At 49.6% G+C, this 12564-nt stretch overlaps 1 protein-coding gene across 4 annotated transcripts in view; it reads left to right on the top strand.

Moving 5' to 3' along the window:
* Window positions 1-12564, top strand: part of MGRN1 (mahogunin ring finger 1) — a 59224-nt gene that overhangs the window by 23832 nt on the left and 22828 nt on the right. For all 4 annotated transcript variants that reach the window (XM_041746986.1, XM_041746987.1, XM_041746989.1 and 1 more), the window contains exons 2-5: window positions 2945-3063; window positions 4541-4629; window positions 5665-5811; window positions 8282-8399. In XM_041746986.1, the coding sequence (XP_041602920.1) occupies window positions 2945-3063; window positions 4541-4629; window positions 5665-5811; window positions 8282-8399 (473 nt within the window). The remainder of the gene's footprint in view (window positions 1-2944; window positions 3064-4540; window positions 4630-5664; window positions 5812-8281; window positions 8400-12564) is intronic.

Genomic DNA, 12564 nt, shown 5'->3' with positions numbered 1-12564 from the left:
ATGATCATATGGTTTTTATCCTTTCTCTTTTTTTTTTTTAAATATTTTTATTTATTTATTCATAGAGACACACAGAGGCGGCGGGGGGGGAGAGGGAGAGGCAGAGACACAGGCAGAGGGAGAAGCAGGCTCCATGCAGGGAACCCTATGCGGGACTCGATCCTGGGTCTCCAGGATCACACCCCGAGCTGCAGGCGGCGCTAAACCGCTGTGCCACTGGGGCTGCCCTATCCTTTCTCTTTTTGATGTGATGTATCATATTGATTGATTTGTGAATATTGAACCATCTTTGCATCCCAGGAATAAATTCCACTTAATCATGGTGAATAATTTTTTTTAATGTTGTTAGATTTGGTTTGCTGAAGATTTTTTTGCATCTGTGTTCATCAGAGCTATTGGTTTGTAGTTCTCTTTTTTTTGCACTGTACCTGGTTTTGGTATCAGGGCAATGCTGGTCTCATAGAATGAATTTGGAAGGTTTTCTTCCTTTTCTATGTTTTTGTAGTAGTTTGAGAAGAATAGACGTTAATTAATTAATTAGTTAATTAATTAATGTATAGATTTTACTTATTTATTCATGAGAGACAGAGAGAGGCAGAGACACAAGCAGAGGGAGAAGCAGGCTCCATGCAGAAAGCCCAATATGGGACTTGATCTTGAGACCCCCAGGATCAAGCCCTGAGCCAAAGGTAAATGCTCAACCACTGAGCCACCCAGGTGTCCCATCTTTTTAAAATACTTAGTAGAATTCACCTGTGAAGCTTCTGGTCCTGGACTTGTTTGTTGGGAGTTTTTTGATGACTGATTCAATTTCATTGCTGGTAATTGGTCTATTCAAATGTGTTTCTTCCTGATTCAATTTTGGGATGTTGTATGTTGCTGGGAATTTATCCATTTCTTCCAGGTGGTCCAAGTTGTTGGCATATAATTTTCAAAAATATTCTCTCATAATCCATCATATATTTTAGTATTGGTTGTTATTTCTCCTTTTTCTTTCTTTCTTTTTTTTCAAAGATTTTATTTATTTATTCATGAGAGACAGAGACAGAGAGAGAGAGAGAGAAGCAGAGACATGGAGAGGGAGAAGCAGGCTCCATGCAGGGAGCCTGACGTGAGAGTTGAACCCGAGTCTCCAGGATCACACCCCGGGTGCAGGTGGCCCTAAACCGCTGAGCTACCCGGGCTGCCCGCCTGCTTTTTTTTGATGAGTCTGGCTAAAGGTTTATCAATTTTGTCCATCATTTCAAAGAACCAGCTCCTGGTTTCATTAATCTGTTCATTAATCTGTTCTATTTTGAAATCTGTTCTATTACATTTGTTTCTGCTCTAATCTTATTTCCTTTGTTCTGTTGTTGATTTTGGGTTTTATTTGTTCTTTTCCTTGCTCTTTAAGGCATGAGGGTAGGTTGCTCATTTGAGATTTTTCTTGCTTCTTGAGGTAGGCCTGTATTGCCATAAATTTCCCTCTTAGGCCTGCTTTTGCTGCATCTCAAAAATTTTGGACCATTGTGCTTTCATTTTCGCTTGTCTCCATGTATTTTTTTTCCTCTTTGATTTCTTGGTTGACCCATTCATTGTTTAGTAGCATGTATTTGTTCTTCCCAGATTTTTTTCTTGTTGACTTCTAGTTTCATAATGTCAGAAAAGATGCATGGAATGATTTTGATCTTACTGGCTTTGTTGAGACTTGTTTTGTGGTCTAACGTGATCTATTCTGGAGAATGTTGCACGTGCACTTGAAAAGAATGTGTATTCTGTTGTTGTAAGATGGAATGTTCTGAATATATCTGTCAGATTAATCTGGTCCGGTGTGTCATTCAAAGCACTGTTTCCTTGTTGATATTCTGTTTGTATGATCTGCCCATTGATGTAAGTGGGTTAATCACTATTAATTACTTCCTTTATGTTTGTTATTGTGTATTTGGGTGCTCCCATCTTGGGTGATACAGTGTCCTTTATCTCTTTTCACAGTCTTTGTTTAAAAGTCTGTTTTGTTCCACGTGAATATTGCTACCCGGGCTTTCTTTTCACACCATTTGCATGATGAACTTTTCTCTACCCCTTCACTTTCAATCTTCATGTGTCTTTAGGTCTGAAATGAGTCTCTTGGAGGCTCAGCATACAGCTTGGTCATGTTTTCTTATCCATCATGCCATCACACCTTGTCTTTTGATTGGAGTGTTTAGTCCATTTACATTTAAGTAATTGTTGATGGGTGTGTATGTATTGCCATTTTGTTACTTGTTTTATGATTTTTCTCCATTCCTTCTTTCTCTTGCTCTCTTCTCTCATGATTAATTGGCTTTCTTTAATGAGATACTTGGATTCCTCTTGATTTTTTGTGTATCTATTAGTGGTTTGTGATTTGTGGATACTGTTTGGTTTGTATGTGACATCCTCTGCACATAGCAGTGTGTATGAGGTTGATGGTCACTGAAGTTTGAACTCACTCCCTACTCCTCTGCTCCCCACGTTTTAGGTATACGGTGTCATACTTTACATCCTTCTATTTTGTGGGTTAGTTGACCAACTTTTATAGGTATTTATATTTTTACTGGTTTTGTACTTTATTCTGACTTCTTGCTTACATGTATAAAGACCCTGTTTCCAACTAAGGTCACACGTAGGCGTAGGGAGGAATGGAGACAAATCCTTGAGGAGGATGCAACTCAGGCTGGCACAGAAGGGAAAGATAATGCAACAGAGGACAGGATGCACACCTAAGCAGGGAGGGGACGTCTGGGAGCAGGACGGGTATTGGGGTGCAGAGTTTGACAATGTTGCAGGGCTGAGGCCCAGCCTAGAGCTGAGAGTGGGAGGGACTGCCTGTGAGGCTTCTCTCCAAGTGAAGCTGTTCTCAGGGCTGAGCCTCTTGGCCATCACACACTTCCCCTGGGGTGTGTCGAGCCTCATAATCTACAACCGTGTTTCCTTTCTTAACCAGGAAACTACTTTGCCTCGCACTTTTTCATGGGAGGCGAGAAATTTGACACTCCCCACCCTGAAGGTTACCTCTTTGGAGAAAACATGGATCTGAATTTCCTGGGCAATCGTCCAGTACAGGTGGGTCCAGGTGGGTCTTGCTGGGGCTAGGGTTGTGGGGTGGCGGCAGTGAGGTGCCTTCCCTCCGCTGTCCATAGCCTGCTTTGAGGACAAGCAGACACTGAGTCCCAGACAGAGCTGCTGGCAGGACATGTGCATGTGTGTACAGGGACATGTCCTGGCACTTCCCCCAGAGAGGCAGGATGGCTGCAGGTATCACTGGAGACAGGGCTGCTGCTGCAGAACCCAGTGCATCCAGGCTATGGGCTTATGGAAGTTTATGGATTTGATCCCAGGCCTCTTGGATGACTTTATTTAAAAAGAAAAAAACAAAATCCATGTTCTGTAGAACAATGGGCAAGAGTTATGACCCAAAGGAGACCTGCAGATGGCTAGTAAAACATTTTAACGTGTTTGCTTTCACTAGTCACGTCAGAGAAGTGCACGCTTACACACTGCTGTCCATTTGTTCAACACACATTTGGTACCTGCTGCGTGCCTAGGACTCTTCCAGGGGCTGAGGGTGGAGGACAGATCCCATCCCATTCTTTTTTTTTTTTTTAATTTATGATAGTCACAGAGAGAGAGAGAGAGAGGCAGAGACACAGGCAGAGGGAGAAGCAGGCTCCATGCACTGGGAGCCCGACGTGGGACTCGATCCCGGGTCTCCAGGATTGCGCCCTGGGCCAAAGGCAGGCGCCAAACCGCTGCGCCACCCAGGGATCCCCTCCCATCCCATTCTTGCAGGGAGTGCCGACAATGAAGAAAAGAACATTTTGTGAATGGAGGCTAAAGAGCAGGGGTTGAGTGAGGGCCCATGGAGAGGGGGATGCTAAGCAAAGGATTAGGTTTTGTACTTCAAAATGATGGTCTCCAGTGTGGGTGAGGGGCCAGCAGAAGGCCCTGTCTTTCAGGAGACGTGGGACTCTGTTCCCTAAGGCTGCTGAGTCCTGGGGAGTCCATGGACCTGGCAGGGGGTAGGGTGGACCAGTCTTTAGGCTGTTTTAGCAACAGAGCAGCTGGTTGACATGACATCTTGATCATTTAGTGGGTGGGAAGCAAGGAGCTAGGGCCTGGCGTGCTGCCCTCCCCAGCCTCCCGAGTCCCTGAGAGCAAGAAAGCAACCTCACCTTCCGTCTTTGAGGCCTCAGCTTGCATGCAGGGCCCGGCCCTAACAAACGTTCCATAAATCTGTTATTTTTCAAACTTTTACTTTGAGACCTTCGTAGACTCCCCTGAAGTGGTGAGAAGTGATACAGAGAGATCCCCTAGGCCCTCCCCTCTGTTTTCCCAGTGATACCATCTGATAAAGCTCCATCCAGGGCGCTATCACAGGCAGGAACGTTTCAGATGGCTCTAGGCCTGTGGTTTCCTTTGTGAGTGAGCACAAGGCCCGGGGAGTACAGAGCTGTGACTGTTGCTCTGATTATCCCCGTTTTCTATCCCTGCCACACCTTAGGGAGTCACCTGGCTTTTGCTTTGGGTTTTTCCCTCCTAGTTTCCGTACGTCACCCCCGCCCCGCATGAGCCTGTGAAGACACTTAGGAGCCTGGTGAACATCCGAAAAGACTCCCTGCGGCTTGTAAGGTAAGGCTTTGCCCCAGCCTGCTTAGGGCCCCTGATACCTGGGAGAGGGGGCAGTGGTGAGGGACCCCAGTCTCTGCTAATTTCGGGTGGAGAGCCAGAGGCCACAGGCAGCTCTCAAGTCTCAGAGTTGCTCCTAGCGTGGGGTGTAGAGGGAGAAAGGGCCAGCAGGGCTCTGCTTGTAAAACTCCAGTTTTTGTTTTTGTGTTTTTTTTTTTTTTTTTTTTTTTTTTTAAGATTTTATTTATTTAGGGCAGCCTGGGTGGCTCAGCGGTTTAGCACCGCATTCAGCCCAGGGCCTGATACTGGAGGCCCGGGATCGAGTCCCACGTTGGGCTCCCTGCATGGAGCCTGCTTCTCCTTCTGCCTGTGTCTCTGCCCCTCTCTCTCTCTCTCTTAAAAAAATCTTAAAAAAACAGATTTTATTTATTTGTTTGAGAGATGGTGAGAGAGAACATGAGGAGAGGGAGAAGCAGGCTCCCCTCTGAGCAGGGCTCGACCAAAGGATCCTGGGATCATGACTTGAGCTGAGGGCAGACACTTAACCAACTGAGCCCCCAGGAGCCCCAAAACTCTGTTTTTTAAACCAGGGATTCTCAACTGGCAACTCTGCCCCCAGGGACACTGGTCCCAGTCTGCAGATGCTTTTAGGTGTCACAGCTAGGGGATTGGGTGCTGCTGGCCTATGGTGGGCAGAGACCAGGGATGCTGCTCAACACCCTTCAGCGCACAGGACGGCCCTGCTGCCAAGAATGATCCAGTCTCGAATGTCAGCAGCCTGAGAAACTGCTCTAACCTGGGAGGCTTGAGATGTCTGGGCTGTCTCTGGACCAGGAGGACTCCTCCCTGTCTGTGGGCGGGCAGTGAGGGAAGGAGAGCTCTGCCGTGTTGGGCCTTATTGTCTACCAGGCAGTGGGCCTTACATTTCCAGGCAATCACCTCCAAGGGCCCCGGGTGCGGGGATGCGCATGCTGTGCCGGGTAGACACGTACAGGCATGGCCGGTGACCTGCTGCCTGTCCCTCTGCCTCCCTGATAGGTACAAAGATGGTGCCGACAGCCCCTCCGAGGACAGCGAGAAGCCCCGCGTCCTCTACAGCCTGGAGTTCACCTTTGATGCCGATGCCCGGGTGGCCATCACCATCTACTGCCAGGCGGTGGAGGAGTTCCTGAACGGGACGGCCGTGTGAGTCTCCGGGGCTGGGGGGCTGGGGCTGGCCCTGGCAGCCGTGCTTCTGCGCTTCTATTGTCTGTGTTGTGCGTTTGAGCTTCCGGATGCTTGATTTGCGACAAGCATCCTGCTGACCTCAAAAGTTTGAAATCCACAACCTCAGGACCACCAGAGACTCAGGCCAGCAGCAATGCGCCCACTCGGGTCCTGTTGGGGAGAGAGCCACCTGAGGGCCAAATTGGATCTGGGGTCCAAGCTCAGGCTTCGGGTGCTGGCCCTGGCCTGCTTGTACCTTAATTTCCTGAGCTGGGGTTGGGGGACTGAAGCGGCCCCCTAGGGATTCCTTTGAGGACTTTGTTGCTGCTACTGGAGGAGACTCAGAGGTGGGGCTTTGTGGGGAGCACTCCCTGCAGGAGGGAACACTTTGGTCTCCATGGGGCTCCCTGGGCTGGAGGCCTGGGCCCCTTAGGGGCTGCCCTTACCATCCCCCCACTACTCGCACCCTTCCAGGCAGCAATCAGAGGACAAAGTTCCTTTTCCTACACTTTCTTTTGTGAGGCTCCACACTAGCCCAAACGTTGGATTACTTTTGTTTTTTCAATGACGCAAGCCATTTACAAATGTGTCCTTACCATAAGCCAAGAGTTAGAAGATCCAGGAGTATCCAGGGGCCTGCCTCCCAGAGGTGAGGCGATACCCTGCTGGTGCTGTCACTGGTGTGGGTGCCCAGGTCCCTCCCCAACCCGCCCAGTGCCCTTTGGCTCTTTCCTTGTGACCCTGCCCTTTGTCCTCGGCCATGCTCACTTGCTCTGGCCCCTGACCAGGAGGTGGGAGGACACGTGTGGCAAGGCCACAGTGCCACAGCAGTTGGGGTAAAGTTTCTGTGGCCTCTGTCTCTAGTTTGGCTGCCGCAGGGGAGGGGTCCTGGCTTGTGGGGAAGGTCTGGGGCTGCCGCAGAGAGGGGCAGGGGACGGGCAGGCAGGCAGGTGCAGGCGAGCAGCCCACCCACCCCACACTCCCCCAGATTTTGTCTCTGTCACACTTGGGCTTGTAAGAGGTGCCCTATGCTTGAGAGGACACATGAGCAAAGGACATGGCTGTCCCTGGAGACTTTGTCTTGGATCCTTGGGGCGGGTGGTGGGAAGATGCTGTTCTGTCCCCTTCCTGAGACCTGGCAGGAGTGGCTGGGAGCCTGCTTCCTTTCTGAGTTTGCTGGAATTGAGTGGTTTGAGCACAGAAGTCACCAGAACAGAGAGAAGCAGGAAGGCTCTGGGTCCCAGAAGCCTGTGCCCAGGCCTGTTTGCCTTAGCCTGGAAATTCTATTTGTGCTTGAGCTGCAGGGCAGGTGACCCTTCTGCCCCTTCCCTGATCCCCTCCCTACTACCTGACAAGTGAAAAAGGGGGCAGATCTGGGGTCCCAGAGAAAAAGCCCAGGTCTGCAGGGCAGCAGAGGCCTAGCCTTTGCCTTTACTGTAGGCTGAGGCCTGGATTCTCATGGGGAAGGAAGGGCCTCTGGTCTCTGGCAGGTGGAGGGGCCCTCTCTCTTTGTGCCTACAAGAGCACCCCCCACCCCCTTCCCCCCAGTCTCTCAGGCTCTCCAGAGTCTTTTGTCTAAGAGAAGCCCTGGGAATGGTGGGTGTGGAGTGGGTGGGGGGAGCTTTGTCAGGGTCGTGTCCAATGGTCTCTCCAATGGTGAGAAGCCAGAGTTGCTCAGAATTGAAAATTCTCAAAGAGTGAGCACTCTTTGACCCAGCTGTTCCTTTTCTGGGAATTTATCTTGGGAATGTGCTTGTATATGTGGCAAAGATGTATGTAGAACAGAGTCCTGGGAGCAGTATGTGGAATAGTAAGATGCTGGAGACTGGTGTTCACCAGTGGGGGGCCTGATGGAATCAGTTAGTGTAGCCCCACAGTGAAGCCCCTGCATGCACCTCTGCATGTGGCAGTTGGGACGACTTGCCCGTCAGCAGTGAGGGAGCAGGTGTGGGTGGCCTGCCGCTCGAATATTGGACAGCAGACTCCCGTGCATTCGGGCGTGGGTTGTGGCTGGTGCAGAGAAGCAGGCGGCAGGGAGCAGGTTTGAGGGTGAGTTTTGGGGGACACTGCATTTTGCGTACAGGTTTATTACACCGTGTTTGTTCAGAGCGGGAGGCGTAGCCAGATCTGGAAAGGCATTATGGGGCAGGGGTGGGCTCCAGAGGACTTGTAACCAGGCATGCCCGGGCAGGGCAGGTAGCGAGCAGAACAAGGCCCCCGAGGCCAGGGGTGGGCTCAGGGCCCTGCCCCGCCACGGGGCGGCTGGGTCTTGCAGGAAGAGATGGGAAGTGTGGGTCCCGCATGTCCAATTTCTGCTCGGTCCCCAAGGACCAGTGCTGGCAGCCCCTGCATCAGAGGCCCCTGTGCTCGGGGTCGCCCTGAGGCCCTGGGCGCGGTGGCTGTTTGCTCTCGCAGAGTGTCAGCGCCTTTCTCCCGGCTGCCCCTCCAGGTACAGCCCCAGGAGCCCCGCTCTGCAGTCCGAGACTGTCCACTACAAGAGAGGGGTGAGCCAGCAGTTCTCTCTGCCCTCCTTCAAGATTGACTTCTCCGAGTGGAAGGATGACGAGGTAACCTTCTGCCAGGAACCCCTTTCCCGAATTCCCTTCCGCTTGTGGCCTGTCTGCTTGGACGAGCATCGGGGGTGGCTCGGTGGAGCCTGGACCGGAGAGCAGGGTCTGGGTCCCGTGGTAGCAGCAGTTATAGGCTCCTATACCCAGCCTCGGGGCCCTGGTGGGGCCACGAGACTGCAGTGGGGCAGGATCCCTTCCAGCCTGTGGTTCCATCGCTGGGGATGGTAGTTATGTCACATGAAGGATGGTGATCGAAGCTTTGTCTGTAGTAGCAAAAGAAATGGAAACAACCTGTATGTCGCGATGAGGGGATTGCTTATTCCCTTGTGTTAGGGAACCACATACATATGTATATAAAGTGAGGCACCGTGGCTCATTTCTTTTTTTTTTTTTAATCTTTTTTTATTTTTTATTTAATTTATTTATGATAGTCACACACACACACACACACAGAGAGAGAAGCAGAGACACAGGTAGAGGGAGAAGCAGGCTCCATGCACCGGGAGCCCGATGTGAGATTCAATCCCGGGTCTCCAGGATCATGCCCTGGGCCAAAGGCAGGCGCTAAACCGCTGCACCACCCAGGGATCCCCCCCGTGGCTCATTTCTATAACGGGATGCCACACGGCCTTGGAGCCATGTGGTGAAAGCCATCTGTGTATACTGTGCAGACTGACGTGGAAAGCCCCTTCTGCGCTTGGAAGAGTTGATGCAGACAGATACTGTATTTCACGTATGCGATAAGAAAGATGGTGGACTGTGTTGGGAGGTGAAGTCCACGCCGCGGTGTTTGCTCTTGACCGTGTGTGTGCTTGCTTGTCAGGGTGCTTCGATGGCAAGCAGCAGAAGCTGCCTCTGTGTCACTTACGTCAGAAAGCCTTCTGAAAGAAGGATGGGGCCATTAGAGTCACAGGAAAAGCTGAGCAGCCAGTCCCTGGGGACCCCTCGCCCCCAGTCCATTCCATGAGATGGTTCCATCCTTGTGTGTACACGCTCCCAGTTGGGATACCCAGCATGTGCATGTGGTCCTGCCCCCATCCTGGAATGGGGGAAAGGTGCTCTCCAAAGGAGGGGGCTGGGTGGGCAGAAGGGTTGAGCAGACAGATGGGTGCCCCCACCCTGTGGTCACTTGTGGGGAGGGTTGGGCTGAGGCTGCACTTCCGTTTGGTGACCTCTGTTCATAGTATAGTCCCTTGGCTGGCATTTTGCAAATTTGCAGATGTGCTGAATCAGGCCTGCAGTTTGGGTTCCCAACTCCCAGTGAGGTCAGTTGTCCTGGGGGCACACTTGGCTCCTCAGCCAGTCTGAAGTACCACACGGGGCATCCCCTGTCCTCCCGTAGAGCATCAGGAGCCTACATTCCAGCTTGTCAGCGTGTGGCACAGTGGGCATGGCAGGAGTGGTGGCAGGCGCAGAGGGAGTGGTAGGTGGCCACTCGGGCCTGTCTGGTGTGGACTTATCCTGGGACTCCTTCCTCGTCTTTGCCTTCTCTGATTATCACCTCAGCTTGTGTGTTCTCAAAATCAGCTCACTTCGTCTTTTATGTTTTTTTTTTTTTAATGCAATAGAATACACGTAAAATTTAGCATTATGTCATTTAGCATTGTCCTGAAAGCCTATCTCTGTAGTTCCAGAACATTTTTGTCACTCACAGCAGGAAATTCTGCACCCATTAAGAGATCACTCCCATTTTCCCTTCTGTTACATGTTTGTTTTTTTTTTTTTAATTAAAAAAAATCTTTTAGGACACCTTGATGGTTCAGTGGTTGAGCATCTGCCTTTAGCTCTGGGCGTGATCCCGGGGTCCTGGGATCGAGTCCCGCACTGGGCTATGCACAGGGAGCCTGCTTCTCCTTCTGCCTGTGTCTCTGTGTCTCTCATGAATAAATTTTTTAAATCTTAAATTTTTTTTTTTTTTTTTTTTGAGAAGGAGAGAGAGTACGAGTAGGAGAGGGGTAGAAGGAGAGGGAGAGAGAATCCCAAGCAGAAACCCTGCTCAGTTTTCAACATGGAGCCTGACTCCGTGCTCCATCCCACGACCCTGAGATCATGACCTGAGCTGAAATCAGGAGTGGGTCACTCACCTGACTGCACTACCCAGGCACCCCTATTACGTGTATGTTTGTTTGTTTCTTTCCTTTCTTTTTTTTTTTTTAAAGTAAGCTTTAGTCGGGGCTTAACTCACGACCCTGAGATCAGGAATCATGTACTCTACCAACACAGACAGCCAGACACCCTGTTACATGTATTTTTAAATGGAAATTTTATCAGTTATACTGTAGTTGGGAAACTGCTAAGCCTTGCCATAGATAGAAGGTCCCGGAAGTTAAGCTTTCCGGAGAACGAGGTGTCATTCCATCCTCTCAGGGTGTTGCTGCCTGCTAGAGGTGCTAAAGCGGACGTTGGCAGGTGTTAGAGGCCTGACAGACGTCAGGCACCAAACCCAGATTTTTCCTCACCCAGGGCTTCTCAGGCTCAGTGCTGTCAACCCTTGGTGCCCAGGCCATCTCCGTGGTGAGGGCCGTCCCATGCACTGTGGGATGTCGAGGACCCCTGGCCTCTACCTGCCAGGTGTCAGGAGCTCCCCCTCCCCCGTGTGACAACCAGGGACATTTCCAGACATAACTAGGTGTCCCCAGGCCAGCCACCCTTTAGCCATTTCCCCTGGACTTGCCTGTTTACACTTGATCTTAGCCAAAAGGCCGAGAAGTGATGGACTTGCCTATTTAAAGATCATAGTGGTAATGCCTGCTTGTGGTAAATGTGTAAACTATACAGAATTTGTGAGGCAAAACACCCCCCAGTTGAATCTCCTTCTCCAGAGGTACCGCTTCTGACAATGTAGAGTATATATTCCAGACTTTTTCCCCACATACATTTGTTTGTTGTAAAGATGTGGTCGTGCTGTACAAATATTATCCTGTAGTTATTTTAAGCATCTCACCAAGATAGAATTCCCATACCGCACAATTTACCATTTATTTATTTATTTTTATTTTTATTTTTATTTTTATTTTATTTTATTTTATTTTATTATTTTATTTTATTTTATTTTATTTTATTTTATTTTATTTTTTTATTTTATTTTATTTATTTTTACAATTTACCCTTTAAACTGCACAGTTTGGGGTTATTTACCAGATAGATGATCCCTGACTTAAGATGGTTCGACTTATGTGATTTTTCAACTTCAAGATGGTATAAAAGTGACAGGCACTCAGTAGAAACTGTACTTCGAATTTTGGAGCTGCCTCCTCTGCCGGGCTGGCGGTGCATGGCTTGGTTGGCCCCGCGGTCACGAGCGTCGGCGACTGGCAGACTGACCAGGGCTGTCTCTCCTGCCATTCTGTTTTTCCCTCTCAGTACGGTGTCCAGTACATTCCATGAGTTGCTCAGCGCTCTTTTAAGGAATAGGCTTTGTGTGAGGTGATTTTGCCCAGCCGCAGGCTGCTGTAAGTGTTCTGAGCATGTGCCTTAAATGCATTTTATACATATGATGTTTTTAACTTACAAGGGGTTTCTCAAGATGTAACCTTATTGTAAGTTGAAGAAGATCTGTATTCAGACTTGTGCAGCCATCACCACCACTGAACTCCAGGGCATTTTTATCACCCCCAGAAGAACTGCCGTGCCCATCAGCAGGCACTCCCCAGCCCTCCCTGGATCTAGCCCCTGGCCGCCGCTCATCTCCTTTATCGCCCACTTTGGATTTGCCTGTTCTGGATGTTTCATAGCAACAGGGTTGTACAGTATGTGGCCTTTTGTGGTTGGCTTCTGTCACTGAGCACCGTGTCTTCATCTGTGTTGTAGCAGGTGCTGGTACTTTGTTCCATTTTGTGTCTCATAATAGTCCATTGTGTGGTTGGACCACGTTTTGTGTATGTTTCTCAGTGGGATGGGCATTCAGGTTGTCTCCAGCTTTGGGTGGTTACAAATAGCACTGTACAAATTTTTGTCTACAAATTTTTGCGTGGATGTATGTTTTCATTTCTTTTGGCTGTGATTTGCTTTTTAATTTAATTAACTTATGTTTTTTTAAGATTTTATTTATTTATTCATGATAGAGAGGGAGGCAGAGACATAGGCAGAGGGAGAAGCAGGCTCCATGCAGGGAGCCTGACGTGGGACTCGATCCAGGGACTCCAGGATCACGCCCTGGGTG

This window comes from Vulpes lagopus, chromosome 3 (assembly GCF_018345385.1).
Source record: "Vulpes lagopus strain Blue_001 chromosome 3, ASM1834538v1, whole genome shotgun sequence".
NCBI classification, from domain to species: Eukaryota; Metazoa; Chordata; class Mammalia; order Carnivora; family Canidae; genus Vulpes; species Vulpes lagopus.
The sequence above is the reverse complement of the archived record's forward strand: the minus strand, read 5'-3'. Positions and strand labels throughout refer to the sequence as shown.